At 40.0% G+C, this 26,141-nt stretch overlaps 1 protein-coding gene across 1 annotated transcript in view; it reads right to left on the reverse strand.

Annotated features, from left to right (window-relative positions):
- Window positions 1-26,141, reverse strand: part of si:dkeyp-97a10.3 (uncharacterized) — a 64,280-nt gene that overhangs the window by 20,084 nt on the left and 18,055 nt on the right. The window contains exons 4-5 of the mRNA XM_057834264.1: window positions 14,907-15,170; window positions 1,988-2,275 (exon numbers count right to left, since the gene is read on the reverse strand). Of these exons, the coding sequence (XP_057690247.1) occupies window positions 1,988-2,275; window positions 14,907-15,170 (552 nt within the window). The remainder of the gene's footprint in view (window positions 1-1,987; window positions 2,276-14,906; window positions 15,171-26,141) is intronic.

Here is a 26,141-nt window from a genome sequence, read left to right on the forward strand (position 1 = left end):
TTAGATAACAAGTTAATTAGGTTCGCTTGGAAGGTTCACAACAGCCTACTAGAGAAGTCTTCTGCTTTAAGATGGCGGCTGTTTACTAACGCATCTGGTTTTCAATACTTCAATGTTGCTAACGCAGTCGAGTCTGTCATTTAGCATCTAGTTCTATATACATATGATATCTATTATCTCCAGTAAAACGACGTTGAAGTAGTTTGTAGCGGCTGTCAGCAGCAGTCAGGTATTCTTGTGTTTTTATCCAGCGGCATGGGTTGAGCAAAAGCCGTGAGTTGAGCATTGGCATTACCCGGGTCTATGACAAGCATTAAGTTTACTTTCGGGACGCAATGCGGTCAGTTTCTCATTGCGTCCCGAAGACCGCGCTGTGCATTAGTTCCGCTTTACTTGACATGTTTCAATAATCGGAATTTGGATGTTTGTGAATCGTTCTCGAATCTTCCACGGCCGAATCGCTCAAGGATGTAATGACGGCTGGGCATGTTGTACCGTGGTTCTAAGTGTTGGATGGTGCGTCTTTACTCACGTGAGATAATGGCTAGTCATCCAGAATGAATTCTTCGGCAATGACTCTTGGTATTCCCTGGGCTTTGGGACTGTCGAGTGCCAGTTTGTCACGCATAGCAAAAGTTTCTGCCAGTGTTAGTTGCGTAGGACCTTTCTTTTTGTCTTCGGTTTTCTTAACATACTCCTCATATTGTTTGTGATGGTATTTCGCTAAATGCTTGATTAGGTTGGTTGTATTAAAACTTCTTACAGCTTTACCATACGCTTGACTTTATTGTGGCATATGTTGCACTCTGCCTCTTCGTCTTTGTCGTCCTTTAAGGTGAAATGATCCCACACAGCTGACATTTTTACCGATAAAGTCTCTCGGTAAATTGGGAGACGGTAATGTAGTGTAGTGGAAATCTGGATCGGAATTTTTCCGTGTTCCGATCCGATACCGATGCGCATTTTTTTGCCCATATCGGCGTCCGATCCGATCCAAATATCGGATCGGGACATCTCTATATCTCAATATCTCAAAAACAATAGCAGCACAAACAAAATTCTTATAGCACAAACCAGCACAAACGAGACATAAACTACTGACACCATTTTTTTTTCAAAATGGGGGGCTGGTTGAGCTTACATTGACCTATAAAAGGATTGTAAATATTTTAGAATACGATAGCAGCGCAAGCAAAACTTTTTACAGCACAAATGTAGCACAAAAGATTGATTGATTGATTTTTTATATAAATTTGTGTCTGATGGAGGGCCAACTTCACGGAAGTAGTATTTTGTCGTGAACTGAACAAGTTTTTGTTTCTTTAAGCGCTTTTTTTCCCCCTCCTGTGCATTAGAACGTTGTCATAATTGATGGATTCCTCCATTTAAAGTGAGTGGTTGTCAAAACGGTGGAAGGAACTAAGTGTTAGGATTACCATCTGAGGTCATAAATTAATGACAGCTGTCATAAATTGTGATCTCTGTATTATAAAATGTGAGGCCCACTGGGAAACGTTGTACAAATGAATGATATGATTTTAATCCCCCACAATTTAAAAGTATCTCTTTAATTCAATGTGGTAGCCCCGCGGATATGAAAACAGCCATTTAAAGTTTTGTGGAAATTAGTTGGGAAGCTTTTTCAGTTATGCTGCTTACAAAAAAAGCGCTTTGCCCTTTCAGCTTGGCAGAGGTAACAAACAAAGATAATGAGGCCAGAGAGAACAGATAAGAAGGGGGAAAGTGAGAAAGAAAAATAATTGAAACAAAAAGATGTAAGTGTGTGTAGGTGTGCGCGAGCAGGTGTGTGTGTATAAGTCACCGGATGACTTTGACCACATTCCCGCCAGATCAATCTCCCAGGATGCATTGTGTCCCTCTGCTGTCATGAAGACAGATACGTGGACGGTGGCAGGGGGCGCCGTTACACAACCCACCGCCTTCATCATTACCCGCCACACAGAGGTCAACATTGGTCATAACTCACTTTCCACAGACACATCTGTCGCCCGCTCCGACTCGCCTCCAGTCACGGCGTTCTGGGCTCTGCACGTGTAGCGGCCGCTGTCGTCCGTGGACGAGGTCTGGACGCTGAGCGAGCCGCTGTCAGGCTGCGTGGACACCACAGTTTCTCCGTCCCGTTGCCACGTGAAGACGGCAGGGGGAAGTGACTCCGACGTGCATGTGAGACGTAATACTTGACCCGCTTGGACGTCGGCGCTGCCTATGCAGTCTTTGGGGGCGTCCTTGGTTAAGACTGGGGTGTCGGGTCCGTCTGTTTTTTTGGGTGAAAAAAAGTATAAATATGAAAACAAAAATATTTAAACTAGTGGTCTCCAGACTATCACCTGGGGACCAAATGCGGCTCAATTCCCAGTTTTTATTGGCCCGCAGCAAATTATGACAATAGCATTGAACAAGCCTGCACAAGAAGCTTAAATTCAGTCTACATTCATTTGCACTTATCAGCTTTAACATTAAATGGAGCTATTCACTTAGGCTAGGTCCATACTGCAGGTCTTAATGCCCAATTCCGATTTTTTGTCATATCTGTTCTTTTGGCGTGCCCGTTCAGACTGCCTTTGTCCATTGAGCGAGTTGAAGTATCACACATGCGCACTAATTCGCAGTCTGAGATGCGCTGAGCAAACTGACCCGCATGCGCAGAAGCATCAGAACAAATGAATACACATGCTGGCTCAATTTCATTGTGACAGCGTCAGGGATGATCATATTTTGTTTTCTAAAAAGAGGACACAAATAACAAACATACAGTGGGGAAAATAAGTATTTAGTCAACCACCAACTGTGCAAGTTCTCCTACTTGAAAAGATTAAAGAGGCCTGTAATTGTCAACATTGGGTAAACCTCAACCATGAGAGATACAATGTGGAAAAAAAAAACAGAAAATCACATTGATTTTTAAAGAATTTATTTCCAAATTAGAGTGGAAAATAAGTATTTGGTCACCTACAAACAAGCAAGATTTCTGGCTGTCAAAGAGGTCTAACTTCTTCAAACGAAGTCTAACGAGGCTCCACTCATTATCTGTATTAATGGCACCTGTTTTAACTCATTATCGGTATAAAAGACACCTGTCCACAACCTCAGTCAGTCACACTCAAAACTCCACTATGGCCAAGACCAAAGAGCTGTCGAAGGACACCAGAGACAAAATTGTAAACCTGCACCAGGCTGGGAAGACTGAATCTGCAATAGGTAAAACGCTTGGTGTAAAGAAATCAACTGTGGGAGCAATTATTAGAAAATGGAAGACATACAAGACCACGGATCTGGGGCTCCATGCAAGATCTCACCCCGTGGCGTCAAAATGATAACAAGAACGGTGAGCAAAAATCCCAGAACCACACGGGGCGACCTAGTGAATGACCTACAGCGAGCCGGGACCACAGTAACAAAGGCTACTATCGGTAACACAATGTGCCGCCAGGTACTCAAATCCTGCACTGCCAGACGTGTCCCCCTGCTGAAGCCAGTACACGTCCAGGCCCGTCTGCGGTTTGCTAGACAGCCTTTGGATGATCCAGAAGAGGACTGGGAGAATGTGTTATGGTCAGATGAAACCCAAATAGAACTTTTTGGTAGAAACACAGGTTCTCGTGTTTGGAGGAGAAAGAGAACTGAATTGCATCTGAAGAACACCATATCCATTGTGAAGCATGGGGGTGGAAACATCATGCTTTGGGGCTGTTTTTCTGCAAAGGGACCAAGATGACTGATCTGTGTAAAGGAAAGAATGAATGGGGCCATGTATCGAGAGATTTTGAGTGAAAATCTCCTTCCATCAGCAAGGGCATTGACGTGGCTGGGTCTTTCAGCATGACAATGATCCCAAACACACAGCCAGGGCAACAAAGGAGTGGCTTCCTAAGAAGCATTTCAAGGTCCTGGAGTGGCCTAGCCAGTCTCCAGATCTCAACCCCGTAGAAAATCTGTGGAGGGAGTTGAAAGTCCGTGTTGCCAAACAACAGCCCCAAAACATCACTGCTCTAGAGGAGATCTGCATGGAGGAATGGAGGAATGGGCCAAAATACCAGCAACAGTGTGTGAAAAGCTTGTGAAGAGTTACAGAAAATGTTTGGCCTCCATTATTGCCAACAAAGGGTACATAACAAAGTATTGAGATGAACTTTTGGTATTGACCAAATACTTATTTTCCACCATGATTTTCAAATAAATTCTTTAAAAATCAAACAATGTGATTTTTTTGGGGGTTTTTCCCCACATTCTGTCTCTCATGGTTGAGGTTTACCCATGTTGACACTTACAGGCCTCTTTAATATTTTCAAGTGGGAGAACTTGCACAATTAGTGGTTGACTAAATACTTATTTGCCCCACTGCAAATGATTCCCCTTTAGTCTTAGTATATTCAAAGTTTATATGGATTGATAGCACAAACATAAGCCTTATGTGTGTGCGTCAGTTTGCCCCAACTCTGCAATGTAAGCAATACTGTAGTATTGCGTATTTGGCACACAGAAAGAAAACTGGGCATTATCAGGTTTATCCTTCTCTACATTTTATTTATTTATTTTTTATGACTGTGGTCAAGCCCGCCTCCGTCGTAAAACCTGAGTTCAAGCTAGGAGCGAACGCTAATGCACGGCTACATCGCTGCCATCCTGCCAACCGCTCTCACTCTTTGCTGACGTAATTGCTGCATGAATTCCAAATTGGGAGACTTGACAGTTCAGACCGCCACCACATTCTGGAAAAATGTGGCTCAGATCGGATTTAAACCACATACGAAAGTGAACGAGATCGGATTTGAAATGGTCCACGTCTATGAGACTTGTCCCGTTCAGACAGTCAAGTTCATCATCACTCGAGTCGGAAAAACACGAAAAAACTTGATTCATGCATTAAGACCTGCGAACCTCGCCTTCGAAAGTGCTTCTCGATTAGCTATGGGCTCAAAACCTGACATAATGAAATCATTGTAGGAAACTGGAGAATTTAAGTATTTTTTTACATAAATAAGGTTACGTTAAAAAAAATACCCTAATTTTTGGACTATAAGCCGCTACTTTTTCCCGTCATTTTGAATCCTGCGGCTTATAGTCCAGTGCGGTTTATTTGTGGAGTTATTTGGGTTGATATGTAACACTATCTTTGACAGCAGCGTCATAAGACTGCCATAAGACCATCATAATTATGAAATGACACTATCATGGACATTAATGAATGCTTATGATAGATGTCATTAAGTCACATATGGCATATTATGTCACTAATTTAACTGCCAACTAAACTAAATTGGCTTATATCCTTTACATCCATTCAAAAGTGAGATAATTTGCAGGATGGCATAAAATGACATGTCATAAGCATCCAGTAATAGAGGTGTGCAACATTTCCGATTCTTAGATTATTCGCGATTTGGCCGTGGAAGATGCGAGAACGATTCACAAACATCCAAATTCCGATTATTGAAATATGCCAAGTAAAGCGGAAGTACAACACACTCAGCGCGCCGCGCGGTCTTCGGGACGGAACGGAGCGAGAGTAGCTAAACATCATGCTTCTCGTTACCCGGCCCCTCAGGTAATGCCAATGCTCAACTCACGGCTCTAGCTCAACTCATGCCACGAGATAAAAAAACACAACAACATACCTGACTGCTGCCGAAAAGCTGCTACAAAGTACAGCCACATAATGGTACGGTAGATATCATTTATATAGGACTAGATGCAATATAGATTCGGTAGCGTAAGCAGCATATCTACAAAAAGCTAGATGCGGGTGTTAGTAAACGGCCGCCATCTTAAAGCAGTACACTTCCCTGCAAGGCTGTTGTAGCGAACCTTCCAAGCAAACCTAATTAACTTTTTATCTAAAATATTCCTAAATCGGTTAAATATTGACTTGAATCTATCTTTAAAATAGTTTTAAAACTTTCACATGTCGAAAGTAGACAAAAGGGAAATTATGAAATAACGGGAGCAATTTTAACAACTTTAACGGTTGATTCACAACATTAAATTAATTGAATGTAGTTTAAAGCTGCTGATACAGAATGGGGACTGGAGTTTTTTAATCTAATGTTATTTTTATATATTTGTTTACTGCTATATGCGAACTTGATACTGAAATAGTAGTTTGGTTAAGCCTGAGAGTATTTTTGAACAATTTTGGAACTAATGTACAAAACTTTAACAAAAAAAAACAAAAAAAAAGGAGGTGGGTGCATCAATAATCGTTTTATAATCGAATCGGAGCCTCTGAATCGTAATCGTAATCGAATCGTTAGGTGCCCAAAGATTCCCAGCTCTATCCAGTAATGCTCATGGCAGTGTCATTTCATAATTATGATGGTCTTTTCACAGTCTTATTGCGCTGCTGTCAAATAAAGTGTTACAAAATATCATAACTAGCAATTAATGAAACAAATGGAATAGTAACTGAAGAAATAATTAGCACAGAACATGAATTTTGATTTTTATATACATCTGTAGTGCTGCAATGCATGGTAGGAGGCATGTTAGAGGACAACAGTGTTGACAGCAGGTGGCAGCAGAGGTTGACTGTCTCCCCCAAGAGAGTAGTGATAGCCAAATGAAGCTTCTTGAAGCAATGAATAGTGGTGGTTCATTTGGTTTTATGACATTCTTATGATGCCGCTGTCAAATAAAATGTTACCGCTTAATGTCTTTTGGTGTAAATATCCCATAATACAGTGAGGGCAGCTGTAGTTTATAGTCCAATGCGGCTTATCTATGAACAAATGCCGTTTTCGTGTCAAATTTGGTGGGTTGCAGCTTATAGTCAGGTGCGCCTTATAGTCCGAAAATTACGGTAATCCAATCTGACAAATAAAGCTATATTGGCTTTAATTTTCTTGACTTTTTTTTGCTGTCATTGAACATTTTGTCTTAGTTCTTCAAAGTTTGTTTCAGTAGCGTTAATATAACTGTATATATTTTGCAATATTTGTATAGCTCTGGATTACTTTGTTGCCTGTAGTCCTTAACACATTCATTGCCATTTACATCAAATCCATTTCAACTGGGAAGACTGGCATTGAGTGATGGCAGCCAGTGAGTTAATAGGGAAAATATATTTTTTTAAATTAAGAAAACTTTTTTTAACCTCATTCCAATCCTTAATTAATGCAAGTGGAAAGAATTCAAGTTGGCCCCTGCATCATTTAATATTTCTGTAAGCGGCCCTCGGGGAAAAAAAAACAACAACTTTGCACACCCTCAATTTAAACACTGGATATTCTAAGTGGTTGAGTAAATCAAAACTCCCAGCTATTATTTTATTCATTACAGTGCCCCCTTTTGGCCCTTAGGCAGTGGTTCTTAACCTTGTAGGAGGTAGTTCATTCAATTTCTACTCTGCATTCACCAAATCCCTTGTAATTGGAATAATTGTAATAATAAAATGCCTTTTGTTATCAAATTCACAACTATGGTGTATAATTTCTGAGTGTACAAAACGTACAATGGATCAGTTTTATAAAAATTGATTGCATTGAAAGTTGCAAATCACGACTTACGAAACTTTACTGGAAATCAGTGTCAATTTTATCTGACAGTTTCCATTAATTTAACGAGATTTTTGCTGAAGCAATCAAAATATCAAACCAGATTGATGTATTGTCCCACCCCTTTATAGCAGCCTGAGACAATCCTAGATGTAAAAACACATATTTAGAGCTGAATGGGCTAAAAACAAAGAAGCGAAAGCTTCTTTTTTTATCAGCAAAATAATATTTGAAAGTGTCACTCACCGAAGTGAAGCGGCTCATTTTTAATGTGTCTTCTGTCAGATAAAATTGACCAAAAAAAAGCTTTCTTTTCTTTGTTTTTAGCTCAATCACCACTAAAGATGTGTTTTTAAGTTCAGGATTGTCTCAGGCTGCTAAAAAGGGGTGTAACAATTAGAGATCGGGATGCCGATCATTCGGGTCCGATCACGTCATTTTCAAAGTATCGGAATCAGCAAAAAAATATCGGCCATGCCTTTTTTTAATGTATATATTTTTTTTAATTAAATCGTTTTCTAATTGTATTTAACGTTACAGACATAAAATGTTACACTCATCCAGAGTCTTTAGTTTAGTCTTAAGGTAGAGTTATCAAATTTATCCCGATAACGGCGGTAATTAATTTTTTAAAAAATGTATCACGTTAAAATATTTAACGCAATTACATGCACTGCACGACCCACTCACGCATTGTCGCGCTCAATCTGTAATGGCACCGTTTTACCTATATAGAGAGATAAAAGGCAGCATAAAATGATTAGAGTGAATTTTGGCAGACTTTGGAGCCTTTTTTAATTGGCTAAAGCTTTACAATCCCTCTCACTACGATTAGAAATATCATGGGAAGCAATGTGGGGAAGCAAGGTAGCAATTGATGTTTTTCTTAACACCTTATGTTATTTCCCAACGAAGAGAAGATATATCAATTGGTAGCACTATGCACAGTCATGGTTCCACTTCCCATCATGCATTTGGGCATAGCTACAGTATCATTTGCTGAAAGTTCAACAAATACACCAGATGGCAATATTTAGTCACAATATACAAAGTCACAAGTCTATCCGTGGATCCCTCTCACAGAAAGAATGTTAATAATGTAAATGCCATCTTGAGGATTTATTGTCATAATAAACAAATACAGTACTTATGTACTGTATGTTGAATGTATATATCCGTCCGAGTTTTGTTCATTTTTTTCTTAATGCATTGCCAAAATGTATATGATCGGGAAAAATTATCGGGAATGATTGGAATTGAATCGGGAGCAAAAAAAACATGATCGGAACAACCCTAGTAACAATACATCAATCTGAGTCGATACATTGATTGCTTAAGCAAAAATCTCATTAAATTAATGGAAACGATAAGCAGTGATCAACATTGTCATCTTTGAATTTCGCTAATTGTGTTAATTGCCAACATAATATCTTATTAAATCAATCAAAGGCCCTTAAATTGAATTAAATTGTGGTAGACTTTATCATGTCGGCAAATATTGTATTGAAATTAGTGGTTTATACCACTACAGCTACACTGTGAATACCAAGTTTGCATACAAAATTAATTTATTTAGTGCTATTGACAGCAATATATGTCCAATGGATGTGATCACTTGCAAACCCTCCTAGTCAAAATGTATTGGATCACCGTCAATGGCTGCCAATGAGTTAACAATGACAAAATTGTATTAACTTGTAGTGATTACTACTATTGGAAACACCAAAACAAGGTTTCCTCTCTAACAGATGCCTTATTATACCTAATTATTGGCACTCTCTGCAGTTGAGTAAACAAGTGTCAGGTCAGTCTGTTGCAATGATGGACACGGGAGTTGTTATCAGCATCGCAAGATACACTTACTATTGATTTGTTTTCACCTCCAAAGACCGGGAGACTTTCTGGGGTCGCTGAAGCCACCAAGGAATTCATGTTTTACTTTCCTTATATAGAACCGGGAGGTAAAACGTGGATCTTAATAGTATATGGATCGATATAAAGCTAGAGTTTGAGTGTTGTTTTGCATTTTCTTATAATTTACTTGATTTTTCAATAACATACGGTAAGAAACAATATCATTATAATTTACTCAGGCCCAGCCTTGGGTGACTAAGTGCCCTAGGCGATGTGTAGCATGGAGACCTCACCTCCCCAAAATAACAATATATATTTTTTAGGGCTGTCAAACGATTAATTTTTTTAATCGAGTTAATCACAGCTTAAAAATCAATTAATCGTAATTAATCGCCATTCAAACCATCTCTAAACTATGCCATATTTTTTGTAAATTATTGTTGGAATGGAAAGACAGATATATACATTCAACATACTGTACATAAGTATTGTATTTGTTAATTATAATAATAAATCCACAAGATGGCATTAACATTATTTACATTCTTTCTGTTAAACGGATCCACGGATAGAAAGACTTGTAGTTCTTAAAAGATAAATATTAGTACAAGTTATAGTAATTTTCTATCAAAACCCCTCTTAATGTTTTCATTTTAATAAAATTTGTAACATTTTCAATCACAAAATAAACTTGTACCTCGTTATTGTTAAAGTCGCCGAGCGGTGACGTCCCAGCCGTCCTTCCACAGTGTCTTTAACTACGTAAGATAGTGATTGAAATACAACACAAGGTGTCAATGGCGAGTTTTAAATTACTTAGAAATCAAGCCAATGAGGGTGTTTTGTCCACTGTAGCTCCCTGTTTTTTTTTTTTTTTTTGACTGGGTCTATTGTGATTCACGTTCATTTGAGTGCTGGCTTCACAACGCACGAGACCACTGATAGTTTGTATATTGTGACTAAATATTGCCATCCAGTGTATTTGTTAAGCTAAACGAAATGTTTGAATAGAGTTTGACCAAAGTCTGAGTAATTTTTATATGTATTTTGCATAGCTATTTTGATTGGGAATGCCAGCTTTTGTTTCTGTTTTTCTTTGTTTTTGTTTTTTCCTGCCGATTGTGTATTATCATCACGAAGAAGGTGGTGTCCTTGTACACTCTACAATTATGGGCTTGTCTGTCAGTTCATTTGAAATTGTTGGTAACCTTTAATTTTTAATCTATTCATGGACTAAAACTTCTGAAGTTTACAAACGAAAACGTTTGGAGTAATTGCCGACTAAAACTAGACAAAATTTTTTGAGTTTTTGTTGACTGAAAAAGACAAAGACGAACACATTTTGAAATGACTGAAATATGACTAAGACTATTAAGTATTTTCATCCAAAAGACCAAGACAAAAATTTCCAAAAACAAAACTGCATTGTAGAAGCTATTATTTCTAAATATAAATGAATAAAATTATTCTTATAGCACTGGTTGTATTTTGTTCAGACAGTAGCACAAGCACATTCGTCATTTTCTTAACAAATAGTCATAGAATTCTCAACACTCTTTGCGTCTTGTGCTTAATAACCACTTGATAGTGCCATAGAGCAAATGAATCACCATGAAGCTTTGAATCAATTGGCTGCAAAGCTTCATTTTGCCATTACTGCACAATGTAATCTCTCACTTCCCTTGAGAGTGACAGAAAACCTCTGCTGCCACCTGCCGTCAACACTATTATCGAACAACATGCCTCATGCCTCCCAGCATGCATTGCAGCACTACAGACAACAACTAAAACAGAGGTCACGGAACCGCAGACCTCGGTCTGGTTCCGGACCCCCAAGCCGTCTGGACCGGATCTCAAGCTGTCGCGACTAATACACGTTGCAACAACAAAAATCATTTTTGTCTGCGGGTTTGCAGAGCGGAGGTGGGCAACAAACAAAAACCTTAGCGGTGACGCGCATGAGCCAGCCAATGGGAGTGAAGCATTTGAAAGTTATTTTCAGAACAGCATGTCTCAGGGGCAGTTTACATGGCGACACAAAGACGCAATGACTGAGTAGCGGACTTGCCTCGCGTGCATATGGTGTCGGCGAAGACGGAAGGCAAAAACGAAAAATTCTGAATCCTGCCTCCAAAGTGGAACAATCCGATTGCCAGGAATTGAGGGGGGATTCCTCGGCATGCATTTTAAAGGCTCCTGCGGCGCGAGACCGCAACATTAACGTCAGCACTTGTACACGTCACATTGGGCGTGCGCAGCGGTGCTCCTAAACATCAAAAACAGCAAATATGGCGGAATGTCAGCTTTAATTTACTGTTTTAACAATATTTTAAAATTAAATATGTTTAATGTTTCAATTTTTGTGCCTTTTTGATCAAAAGAAAAATGCCATTGTTTCAAGTGGGCGGGCATATTTTTTTCCGGGCTGAGGGAGCTTGGTGGGGTCAAAGTGCATCATTCTCTGTCGCCCTGTAAATCTGCATTGCCCCCTAGGGCATGGCATGAATACTACATCGTTTTCATGCGGAATTGCGACATTGTTCAAATGGAGACGCAAATGCAAATTTGAAATTTTTCGTATTCTCGGAGAGTCACCATGTAAACGGCCCCTCACACTCGCTTTCCAGACTCCACGGAGTGACAGCCAAATACTGAGCTTAATGAAGTTGGAGGAAGAGGCGAAAAAGGTACGGCAAATGGCGTGCTCAAAACTAAACGAGATTGATGCAGAAAACAGTGTCTAAGGAGGAGTGGACCAACACATTTTTGTTCATTTTACCTGGCGGCAACAGAAGACCATTATGGCTCATCTGTTCAGAGACTGTAGCGCTTGTAAAGAGCAGCAATTTGAAAAGGAAATATGAGATGAAGCACGCAGCTTTTTCGCAAAGTTTCCCTATGAACTCTGCCATCCATTCTCAAAAAATAGCGGAATTAAGGGCTTAATATGATCGCACCTAAATGCTCATGGTTCATTCATTCACTGCACAGCAACGCGCAAATGAATGCTCCCTCAGAATAGCGTGGATATTGGGTCAGAACCAGGGGTCGCGTTAACCGGATATTTTCCGTCGTTGACCGGTTTTTTAAAACGGTGACGGAAAAAACTGAAGTCCGTCCGTCATTTTGACAGGTTGCAATTCACACCCCAGACCACAGGGTGGCGAGTTAGCATATTAATTAGCTATTGTCTCTCTTAATGCATGACGTCGTTGGCTCTTCTGTCAGAATATTGTAGCGTCACCGGGGTCTGGCGGCGGCACCGTGATTGACACATCAACGTGAGTTTCTTATTGGTGCACCCGGTGTGCCAGCGCGTTATCCAATTGATGGACAAGATTACCGCCTGTGTATAGACCCCAATCACATGACGTCACAACTCCGCCCCCCTGACTGGAGCCGCCATATTGTGTGTCAGCTCGTCATGTTTACACATTACCGCTACGTACATGCCTCCTATTACAGCGTGTTTTTCTGCTCGTTAATATTAATAATCAAAATGGTGAAGGCGTGTGTGGCGGTTGGTTGCTGTAACAGAGAAGATAGACGGAGAGACTTGAAGTTCTACCGTATTCTGAGAGACCCGAAGATAAGAGCGAGATGGACTGCTGTAATTCGACAAGAAATCTGGGCACCAAACGATCACCACAGACTATGTAGTAGTCATTTTATATCTGGTAAGATGCATTTAATATATATTTAGAAGATTTTGGGCTGACAGCCACAATAAATATCATTGTGTGACGTTGGTGATTGGGGTCTATATCGTTGCCTCTTTTTCTTTTGGGGGCGGAGTTGTTGGCGGTAAGCAGAGTAAAAAGAGGGAGAAAAATACCACGACTTCCGTGTCTAATTTTTCGCCGCCAAGCAAGCGTTACAATATTAATTAAAAATGAATGAAAACTAAATACTATTGAATATGTCATCATTATCATTTTAAAAATTTAAGTGACGGGTAAAAATAGACTATGACCGGATTTTTATGACCCTGTCAGTCAAAATGACAGACAACGAAAATGTCTAGCGCAATCTCTGGTCAGAACAAAAAGTCTTTCAGTGACGCACCGATTTGTATGAGTGCAGTTGCTGAAACTTTGCTTCATGGAAAGCAAAAAGAAGATGTCTGTAAAAGAAAATAAAGCAAGTCCCCCTGTCAGCATCCACAATAAAAAAAAGGCTTGAACATGCTTTTATGTTGCTATTTAATAATTCTATTAAAGCACTTTTTTAGTTTTATGCACCTTTCATATATTATTTACAATACTGAATGTTATAATTATCAGCATGGCCACGTAAAGATACGTTTGTATTTTTGGGAAAAAAAGAAGCATTAAAAATATTTCCGGACCCGAGATTGTTGTAATTTTTTAATTTCGGACCCAGAGGATATTTAATTCATGACCACTGAATTAAAATAACATTTGAACTTCATGTTTTGTGCTAATTATTTATTCATAAAGAATTCCAGTTGTTTCATTAATTGCTTGCTATGCTATTTAGTTTGAGGTTATTTGATCATTTTAGTTTCACTTTGAAACCGTGAGTTTGATTGACCTTTGATTTAATCACATGTCATTATTTGTCCTTTTCATGACGTGAACCTGCTTACATACAGTGAGCTTAGACTGTTCCTGCCCTTTCTCATTTGTATCACAAAATAGCAGGTGTCTAATATATTCCAGGTTGGGAAAGGCAAATATTTTTTAAGTGAGATCTATTTAACTGTACTTCAACGTTAGAAACATTCTAGAAGTGTAGCGTGAGAAATTTGTTTCAGTTTTTTTTAGGCCTGTCAAACGATTAAAATTTTTAATCGAGTTAATTACAGCTTAAAAATTAATTAATCGCAATTAATCGCAATTAATCGCAATTCAAACCATTTTAAAATATGCCATATTTTTCCGTAAATTATATATATATTCTGTAAAATAAATTGTTGGAATGGAAAGATATGACACAAGATGGATATATATATTCAACATACAGTACATAAGGACTGTAGTGGGCATTTCACTCTACTGCCATTTAAATCTGTCTATGCTGTCCTCACTCCGAAGCGTCTACTTTTTCCAAAGCTAGTGAACGATGCCTTAATAATCAGACTTCTTCCTTTTTCATCTGATTTATTTATAAAATGGCCTCAAACCATTGTCCTCTTTAGACCGTAGTAAAACTCCAAAAAAAGTACACAAGCATTGCATTAGCAACAACGTTAGCTTAGCACGCTATACAGGTTCATTAAACATCAACAAATAGCATCTCATACAAAAAATATAACATTTCGCTTACTAACATAATATGTACATTCTTTACAACAACCATACTTACCGACAAATCTTGTCCAAGGATCATATAAGCACAACATTACCACGTAGGCGTCAGCCCGAGACGTCGTGCAGCCATATTGAACTGGCAAGAAAGCAATAAACCATGTCGCAAAGCCCCCCCCATAGCAATTTGGCAGTTTTGCAATTTTTCATAATACATTAACATTTAAAACAATATTAACTTTTATAATAAGAATAATGATTGTTGACTCACAGAAAACGGTGAGACTCTGTGTGACGGAACGTGAGCTGACCGGGTTGCTGACGGTGCATGAGTAGTCTCCGGCATCTCCGCGCTGGCCCGGGTTGATGACCAGCGATCCACCAATGATAGTGATCCTGCCATCTTCGACGATATTCCCGCCATCCTTGCCCCACTGGAAGGTGAGCTCAGTCCCGTCTGAGGTGCAAGTCAGCGTCACGTTCCCGCCTTCAATCGCTACCGACGGCAAGGCGAGCGTCACATCAGACACAGCATCTAAAACAAGAACGATAGTGACCAAATAACAAAAAACACATAAACCCCTGCAGTAAGATAAGACAGACATAGCTTGATGGTAAAATAATGAATAAGTTGCAATTTTACCAAATTGCAACAGTTGGCACCAAGTCCTTATATTGAGGCAGGGCCGCCCAGGTTTTTACTGATGTCAGTAGTGTTTAGGTGAACCCAAAATATCCTGAAGAGGTGATAAGGAATTTATCTTGAATAGGAATAGGTCTTGCTTATTTCGGAAACTATGACTTGCATGATCATCAAACTTGGTCGGAAGATGCATTATGGGCAGCGAAAGTTTACATTCTGTTAGTCAAGAAAGGGCCTCATAATTGCTAAAATATGAGAGGATATAAATCGCACACAAATAATTGTTTCTACCAGTAGGTGTCATCATCGCAAAGGGAACAAACCGCTCCCCATTTATTTATTGAAAGAAGTTTTGCATAGGCCACATGCGGCTTTTTAGCGCTGCCCTTCAAAAATGTTTAAAAATGAAAAGAGATGGGGGAGGGAAATGTATATTTTTTGATTTGATATGGTTTCTGTATGAGGACAAATATGACACAAACATTCTTAACGTTTTGTAGAATAAATATTAAATTTCAACATTTCTGTCAAAGAAGATTTGTGTCATAGCCTGCGACAGACGTTTCTATCAGCAGGGCAGGATACCAGGCAGGTGGCTATTGTAAACAAACCGGCAGCTGTGTGATGGGCCATGGATCCCAAAGGGAACAAGAGAAAAATAACTGAGGAGTACAGACTATTCAACATTTCTCGGAGATTGCCAGTGCGGAAGGATTGCCTGAATGTTTACTCTGTGGCGAGAAGTTGTCAAATAACAATAAGTAATGTGGAAAGACATTTCCAGGGAAGGCATGCTCCATTTTAAAGCCGAGTACCCAGTTGCGAGTGAGAGAAAAAGTGGGATTGCATTACTTCTAAAGAAATTTAGAGGAGCGCTAAAATAGATTTAAGAAGTGGATTGCATCACTCCACTACTGCTGCAAGTTTTGTTGCAACCCAGGAGATAATAAAGCATAGAAAACCGTTCAAGGATGGGGAGTACATGAAGGAGACATTCATCAACATATCAGAACACCTATTTGCAGATTTCAAAAACAAAACCGAGATAATCAAGAAAATCAAAGACATGCCCAGATGATGTTATGCACGTTCCATTTTGTTGTTTTACAAAACCTCAAAACAAGAATGTCATCAAAATCGGATTTCTTTATTGCATTTCTTTAATTTCATAAAAGCAATGAAACAATTCATTAATATTGTAATGAAGCTAAACTTGAGGTTGCATCATACAAAAAAGTAGTCACGTGGTGGGTTGGATGAACTGCAGCGAAAATAAACATTAAATCACGAAGGCTCATTATGTTTTTTTAGCCAACTTAGTCATTTTGATAGGCTAATATAGCTAATACAGATAGATACAGCATGTTGCCTTCATTATTAGGCTTATTTAAGGCTTTTCATTTTTTTGCGGCTCCAGACATATGATTTTGTTTTTTGTGGGGGGGGGGTCCAACATGGTTCTTTCAACATTTTGGGTTGTCGACCCCTGGTAATCAATACAGAATGGTGTCTGCTTGCTGTCTGAAGTGAGCCGCGATTTCTAATTCTGTGGTCAAGCCAGCCACACTCTCCTTTTTCTTGTGTTTCCCTTTCAGGTTTTACCGCACAAACAGACAGCGCATATGGGTTGCAATTGCTTTATAGGGAAAATCATGACTCTAACGTCCCGCGGAAGTATAGTCCTGTGGTCTTCAGTGCTACTCTGTCGCACGGAAACGCGAGTTCGAATCCCGCTGGAGACTTTAATTTGATTGCTTTTGCTGAACCGACGACATGTTTATGTAGCTAACGAGTGACACTGTGGAAGTACTGCTGCCCAGTGACGTCACCGCATTGAGTCATCACCAACAATGGCGACTTACTAGTTAAACTAATTTTTCAAATTTTATAAAAACGAAAACAATAACAGGGGTTTTAATATCAAATTATTATAACTCATACTAACATTTATCTTTTAAGAACTACAAGTCTTTCTGTCCGTGGTTCCCTTTAACGCTTCACATTTTGAGAACTGTGAAAGAATATATTTTATTCATGCTTATAAAACACGATTATTGACTTCTGTGAAAACTATTTGCTTGCATGTGAGACTGTATTCAGGTTCGTGCATTCCAAATATGTGTGCTTCATGTATTCGTTTGAACTTCCAAAATGACGCCAGTTGACTGCCTTATCAAGTTTTGACTCCCTTTCGTCCCAGCTACAGCTAAGTTCCCAAGGTCGTACCTTACGATGTTTTCTGTGGAAAATCCCAAGGTTGAGCTGTAATAAGTTTCACTTCTGTTTCACAGTAAGCATCCAGTTTTGAGAAACAACACCAAATAAGGCATTTCCCAAACTCTTGTTATTCTGAACTAACCAATCATCAGCACCACACACCCACTGTTATGACATGTTTCTGACCATGTGACTTTGTCAAATAAAAAGGCGCAGCGGGATTCGACAGGTGGGGAGACTCTTGCGACTCTGGGTCTCGCGCCTGCCGACCCCCGTGTGCACGTTAAACCCTGAAGTAGATTCAAGTGATTTCTGACCATAATTGATTTAATCCCCAATGATGTGGGAGGCTTTTCTCCTTGTGACTGTCGTTAGAAGAGAACACTCTTGTTGTTTTATTACCTGACAAGAACCTTCAGGAAAAGAACTTTAAGTGGCAAGTGATGAGTTCCATGCAGTAGATATATCTTATTTTTAATTTTCAAGCAAGATGTTTTCAATGTAATAATGCCAACATTTAGAAATGACAATTACAAGAGCCGTGATACAAGGTCCAAGTTAGTTTATGCCAATGTATAGTTTCTCAATGTATAAGACCACTGGCAAAGAAATACATAATTTGGTAATGCATTGACAGCACCCACAAAGCTGATTTAACTGCTCTATCCATACAAATTTCAATTACCAACTAAATTTATACACGCGTGAAGTCTTTATCTTTGCCACAGTCAATGGATCCATATGCTAAATAACGTAGCACAACCACGCTAAATGAATGCATATCCTTGTTTTGCTTCTCTTGTCTTAAATCCTTTGAAATTTGTGGTAGACTTAATTCAGACGAGCTTTGGCAACCCAGACGAAGACTAGAAACTGGTTTCTAGTGACGGGATATGTCGTTCACTTGAGGAAACGAATCCATTTCGGTTCGTTCAGTAAAAAGACTCATTCAAACAAATCGTTCAATGAATCGTTCGGCCCCCTCATACATTTGTTTTTATGCTCATCACTATTATTTTTTTGTAACTATCCTTCAAACTAAAGTGTAAATAGCTAGTTGTCAAATGTTTTGCTCTGAAATAAAAACAGTACTACATTTTGATATAAGACAGTTTAATTGCAAATCAGTATTAAGATGATCATATTAAATTTTTGCACTGGTATTAATAAATAAAATAATCCAGTCAGCTCCCCTGTCGTCCCCAGAGCTCAGATAGTCAAATGCTGACGAGAAATATTCGTTTGCTCTTTACAATGTCGCCTTTCCACTCTCATTAGTCTGTTAAGAAAAATGGAGACATATTGCTACATCTCCCGTGCCCGCGTGCGTTGTTTTTGGGCGCTTGAGTAGCACATGATGGACGGATGGACATAATTTGTCAAACCAACCAACACCCGACACGCTCTGACACGAAAAAAAATAAATAAAACACTCGGAAAAAATTGACATGTATGTACTGTTTCATTGCAAATCAGTATTATGTGATCATACTAAATATTCATTTTACTGTGCACATATGAGGTAAATATCGCTGCCATGAAGCCTCCATAGATTGACAGTTCTCTCCTCCATGAGCTGCCCGAACATGTCCGCTGCTCAGCTTTTGCTTGCCTGTGACTAGCGAGAGAGTTTTAAAATACTGTAAATTTGATAGTATGTCGTCATATGTAGTCCCGAGTCTGCTGAGAAAAGTAGTACTCTTAACTAAACCATACTCGTTAGTAGGGGTGTAACGGCACACAAAAATCTCGGTTCGGTACGTACCTCGGTTTTGAGGTCACGGTTCGGTTCATTTTCAGTACAGTAAGAAAAAAAAAATGCAAAATATAAATGTGCTAGTTGTTTATTACACACCTTTGTGCTTTCAACAATAGGAACATTAGCCTATACAAAGCTAGAATTCTGCTCAAAAAGTAGCGGGTATTTAAAGATAATCCAACAACAACTTGCCTTTCAGACCCCTGAAAGAAAGAAGAAAAAAGAAGTACTGTGCTAAAGAGAAAAGCAATCTGACAAAGATTTTAACATGTATTCTATAAATGAAATGCCTCAATGAATACTTTTTTTCTTATGAACGGTTTTCAAAAGCTTTATTGGTGGATTTTGAAGTTAAAGCGCCACACAGAAATTCGTAAATTTAATTGTGTAAGCGGATCTGTGTATTATTCTTATTATTTAATTACAGGTGTTTTAGCTCATTTCAATTTATTTTATTTAAATGGGCTATTATTTATTTTATTATGTGTTTATGTTTTACAAATGTGATGTAGTATTCATTTCTATTGTATATTTTATGTTGTATAACTTTAGTTCCTATGTGAATATTAGTTCCTACGTGTTTTGTTGTGGTAGGAGGGTTTTGTATTGAACACGTGGCCGTGTTGGTGATTATTATAGCAGAGAAGACAGCAGTAAATCAACAAAGACAAGTCAACTGTGCCCCGATCTACCACTCAAGAGATCTGATGGACTCAAAAAGTGGGTTACGATTGCATATTAGTTTGAAAATCGACCAGATCCACCGTGACTTTCGGTCTGCCCGATCCTAGCTACCGGTAGTAGTATTGACGCAGGAGGGTCGCGTCTCGCGTCAAATAATAAACTCTGCCGTTCTTTTCGCATGCGTCGTGTTAAGCCGCTTCTGGGACGCGCCTAACACGCGGCCGTACTGCGAGTGGTGTGCATTGGCTGATTGACTTGAACGCCCGCGTTTCACTGCGTTCTCGCAGCGGCCACGTTGTCGCGCCGTTGACATTTCTGGGTTATAATGTCGTACCGTGTTGGTCCTCATTATAGTAGAGAAGACGGAGTAAATATAAGAAGAAAGAATATAAGAAACTGTAACCCCATCGACTCACAGCCTTGAAAAGTAAGGGTTACATTACGTCAGAAACTCGTTCGGTATGCCTCCGTTCCGAACCGAGCACCACGTAGCGAAACGGCTCAATACAAATACATGTACCGTTACACCCTTACTCACTAGGTTTGCGTGGTGTTTTTGTGTGTATGAGCAGCATATGATAGGCTCCACATTAACAAATATGTGACAAAGTCATTTCATTTTTTGACTCGTTCACTGCGTGACTGGAAAGTCAAGTAAACAGCAATAGTGTTGTATCGGTCGGGAACGATTCGTTCTTTTTGAACGAATTGTTTGGGTGAACGAGACTGAACTAAACACCATCTGCACTGATTCGTTCTATGAAGTTGGTGCTTGTTCGCTGCGTGGGAGGGCGTTGAGCAAGCGGCAGCGTCTTCTGACATCGCACACGACCAATCAGACGCCAGCCTCATCGTGGGCAGGGGAGGGAGCGGAAACAGAATCAGGGCGTCTGTCACTCACTTCCACGTGTGGCCAATAAGCAGCCAGCATGCAGGCAGGGGGGCAAGACTGAGTTTTGTCACTTCCCGTTCAGTGACTCGGTCCTCCGGTTCCTGACCTAGCTTGCTGCTAACTTGACTTTCCAATAATGACTATGCGGTGAAAGAGTAAAAAAAAAATGAAAGGAAATGACTTTGTCACATATTTGCTAACGTGGAGCCTATCAAATGCTGCTCAAACAGACAAAAACACCACGCAAATCTAGCGAGCATGGTTTAGTGTACTACTTTTCTCAACAGACTCGGGACTACCTATGACGACATACTATCAAATTTACAATAGTTAAAAACACGGGTAGCTACGAGGCAAGCAAAAGTGAGCTGCGGTCGCGTGACGGCAGTGAAGGGTGCAGAGAACTGTCACTATATGGAGGCTTCATGGCAGCGATATTTATCTCATATGTGCACAGAAAAAAAGAATATTTAGTATGATCACCATAATACTGATTTGCAATTAAACTGTATATATACATGTCAAATTTTTTCCGACTGTTTTATTATTTTTTTTTTTCTCCTGTCAGAGCGTGTCGGGTGTTGGTTGGTTTGACAAATTATGTCCATCCGTCCACCATGTGCTACTCAAGCGCCCAAAAACAACGCACGCGGACACGGGAGATGTCGCAATATGTCTACATTTTTCTTAACAGACTAATGAGGGTAGAAAGGCAACATCGTGAAGAGCAAACAATTATTTATCGTCAGCATTTGACGATCTGAGATGAGGGGACGACAGGGGAGCTGACCGGATTATTTTATTTGTTAATACCAGTGCAAAAATTGAATACGATCATCTTAATACTGATTTGCAATTAAACTGTCGAATATCAAAATGTAGTATTGTTTTTTACAGAGCAGCACATTTGACAACTAGCTATTTACACTTTAGTTTTAACAATAGTGACCAAAAATAATAGTGATGAGCATAAAAACTAAAATACAACAGAGCGAGAGGTAAATATGATGTGTTAGTCGTTCCATAGTTAGAAATTAAACTTTCGATTTATTTTTATTTTCGTGACAGCAAGCATGCCGCGTTGGCTGGTAGCAGCAGCATTGTATATGTGATCAAGATCATGCTAAAGAAAGTCCGTGCGCCCCCGACCACAATCCCCCACTCCCCCCACAAAAGGAAAATGTTTAACCGTGTCCTAAATCGAAATGCAAGCACGAGCCATGACTTTGATCCCATTGAACTAGAACAGACGACGCGGAAGTTCTCCCTCGCTTTTGCAGCAGCGGGAGGGAGACGAGGCTGTCTGTGAAAGCAGAATGATATCGCCTGTCACTCATTCCTGAAACTACGACGAGTGGTCAATGAGGAGCCTGTGTGCAAGAGAGGGAGGGACCAAGCAATGTCACTTCCTGTTCAGTTATACTACGAAGCGGTCTTTGGTGATTCGTTCGGCAACGTCACTTCCCGTTCACTAACCGAACGATTCATTTGGGCGGGGAGGGAGATGAGGGGAGCGAACGATTAGTTGAACGATTTGTTTGAACGAATCTTTTTACTGAACGAACCGGAATGGATTCGTTTACTCAAGTGAACGACAGATCCCGTCACTAAACAGCAAGCTCGATCAGGAGCCAGAGGACCGAGTAAGTGAACGGTAAGTGACATAACTCAAGTCTTGCCCCCTGCCTGCACGCTGGCTGCTTATTGGCCACACGTGGAAGTGAGTGACAGACGCTCTGATTCGGTTTCTGCTCCCTCCCGTGCCCGCGATTAGGCTGGCGTCTCATTGGTCGTGCGCAATGTCAGAAGACGCTGCCGCTTGCTCAACACCCTCCCACGCAGCTAGCAAGCCCCGACTTCATAGAACTAATCAGTGCAGAAGGTGATTAGTTCGGTCTCGTTCACCCAAACAATTCGTTCATAAAGAACGAATCGTTCACGACCGATACAACGCAACTGGTTTCGTGATTGGCTGATGATGAAGACAGAAGCAAAACAAACAAACTTGCGACGCTCAAATCATCGTTTGAAAGGGAAAATCTCCACTTAACCACTGAAAACCATTTCAGAAGTATTTCCCCCAAACATGTTTCTTTAATGTCTATTGAAATATTATGGCAGTTTCATGAATAATTGAAGTGTAAGTCTTACATTGTGCAACTTAATCTTAGCAATTCAGCACTAACTCGTTCTCATGTTTTCAGCACGGATCCACAAACACATTTCATGCATTCAGAAACAAACCATAAAAGTGACTTTACAGGACCTTTAAGTTATGACTGTATACTGAAAAAAATGCTCACTACAAACCGCAGATTTCTATGAGGTAGCTTGTATTTTGATGACAGACAAGTAGATATTTTCCAGCGATCTAGCGGGAACGGCACAACAGAGGGCAGCTTGATGTTTGCGGCGAGGATACAGCACGCAGGTGCGGGCACAGATGGTGAATAAAGGCCAGATGAATGAGTGGCGCAGAGATGCTGGCTGGCGGTCGGCCTGAGTTTAATCACTACACAGGGAGCAAAGCTTCAAGGAGGGACTGCAAACATCAAGTATTGATGCAAGGGGCCGGTGGGTTTGAAGTCAATGGAACAAGGAATTTGATTGCAAAAATAGGGCCCACTAGTTGTTAGCTGTGCAAATCAATCAAAAAAATAACATGTTTACTGTAAATAAGGACGAACTCATCGTGCGAGGGTATATTTTTGTAGTTATTTCCTAATTTCTCAATTTTCATTCTCATCTCAGAGTCTCTTGTTCATACAAGACATTTATACTTGAATAATTTATTCTATAATTGAGATCCGTAATTATGTGGATGGAGGAAATTATCTTCAATTTTGCTAATGCGAGGGCTTCTGTTTCCACATTTCATTGGCTCTGCTGACTCAAATCGCCTGGTATTTTCTAAGCGCGGCGAGCCAGACGCGCAAGGACGTGACATCGGCGTGCTCTCTGGCGAGCGAGCACACCGCGACCTTTTCGGCAATAATTCGCTCCACCCGTCACCCCATTAGCTACGGCGCTAGCGAACGGAGGCGGGCCTGACCGCGACAACGGGGGCTGATCACAATAGCTGGACCGGCCTTCATGGAAATCAATGCAAATAGTGCATAGAAATAGAAAACAGTGTGCGCGATGACGCATCTAATTGAGTGTGCTGCATAACAATTTCATTTTAACTTGGAGGACAGGTTGGGGATTGATGTTTCAATGCCACTGGCAGCGATAGACGTCCGATCGATTTTGACTGGGACCGGCTAGCGGCGAATGATTGCTACCAGCCATCCCAGTCAAAATGGATTAGATGTCTATCACCGCCAATGGAAGTGAATGTTTTTTTTTGTAGTACTGCAACGATTAATCTATTAACTTAAAAATAATGCAGACCCATGGAAATATAGTTCAGTCAAAACTAAGGTTGTAACGGTACATGTATTTGTATTGAACCGTTTCGGTACGGGGTGCTCGGTTCGGAACGGAGGTGTACCGAACGAGTTTCTGACATAACGCAACCCTTACTTTTCGAGGCTGCGAGTCGATCGGGTTACAGTTTCTTTGTGTAGATTATATTTACTCCGTCTTCTCTACTATAATGAGGACCAACACGGACACTATATAACCCAGAAACGTCAACGGCGCGACAACGTGGCCGCCGCGAGAACGCAGTGAAACGCGGGCGTTAAAGTCAATTAGCCAATGCACACCAGTCGCAGTGCGGCCGCGTGTTAGACGTGTCCCAGAAGCGGCTCAACACGACGCACGCGAAAAGAACGGCTGAATTTATTATTTGACGCGAGACGCGAACATGTGTTTGTATTGAACCGTTTCGGTACCTGGAGCTCGGTTCGGAACGGAGGCGTACCGAACGAGTTTCTGATGTAAAGTATCCCTTACTTTTCGAGGCTTAGAGTCGATCGGGTTACAGTTTCTTTGTGTAGATTATATTTACTCCGTCTTCTCTACTATAATGAGGACCAACACGGTAGGACAGTATAAACCAGAAACGTCAACGGTGCGACAACGTGGCCGCAGCGAGAACGCAGTGAAATGCGGGCGTTAAAGTCAATCAGCCAATGCACACCAGTCGCAGTGCAGCCGCGTGTTAGACGCGTCCCAGAAGCGGCTCAACACGACACACGCAAAAAGAACGGGTTTATTATTTGACGCGAGACGCAACCCCCCTGCGTCAATACTACTACCGGTAGCTAGGATTGGGCAGACCGGAAGTCACTCGTGTAAAAATACGGTGGATCAGGTCGATTTTCAAACCAATATGCAATCGTAACCCACTTTTTGAGTCCATCAGATCTCTTGAGTGGTAGATCGGGGCACAGTTGACTTGTCTTTCTTTGATTTGCTGCTGTCTTCTCTGCTATAATAATACCCAACACAGCCCCGTGTTCAATACAAAACATTCCTACCACAACAAAACAAGTAGGAACTAATATTCACATAGGAACTAAAGTTATACAACATAAAATATATAATATAAATGAATACTACATCACATTTGTAAAATATAAACACATAATTAAATAAATAATAGCCCATTTAAATAAAATAAATTGAAATGAGCTAAAACACCTGTAACTAAGTAGTAAGAATAATACACAGATTCTGCTAACACAATTACATTTATTAATTTCTGTGTGACGCTTTAACTTGAGAAAATCCACCAATAAAGCTTTTGAAAACCGTTCATAAGAAAAAAAAAAAATTCATTGAGGCATTTCATTTGTAAAATACATGTTAAAATCTTTGTCATTGGGATTGCTTTTCTCTTTAGCACAGGACTTCTTTTTTCTTCTTTCTTTCAGAAAGAAAGCTGACCAATACGCGGGGTCTGAAAGGCAAATTGTTGTTGGATTATTATCTTTAAATACCTGCTACTTTTTGAGCAGAATTCTAGCTTTGTATAGGCTAATGTTCCTATTGTTGAAAGCACAAAAGTGTGTAATAAACAACTAGCAAATTTATATTTTGCATTTTGTTTTCTTACTGTACCGAAAATGAACCGAACCGTGACCTCAAAACCGAGGAACGTACCGAGATTTTTGTGTACCGTTACACCCCTAGTCAAAACACACACACAGTAGGCTATGTATGTGCCAACTAAACATTTTCATACAATTCTATTACGACAATTATCGTTGACATATTGTTATTCCCACTTAATTGTTATTCTCATTCAATGTTCTAGATTGCACGCAAATACCGTATTGGCCCGAATATAAGACGATGTTTTTTGCACTGAAATAAGATTGAAAAAGAGGAGGTCGTCTTATAACTGCGGCCTAAAAAAAAA

This window comes from Corythoichthys intestinalis, chromosome 4 (assembly GCF_030265065.1).
Source record: "Corythoichthys intestinalis isolate RoL2023-P3 chromosome 4, ASM3026506v1, whole genome shotgun sequence".
Taxonomy (NCBI): Eukaryota; Metazoa; Chordata; class Actinopteri; order Syngnathiformes; family Syngnathidae; genus Corythoichthys; species Corythoichthys intestinalis.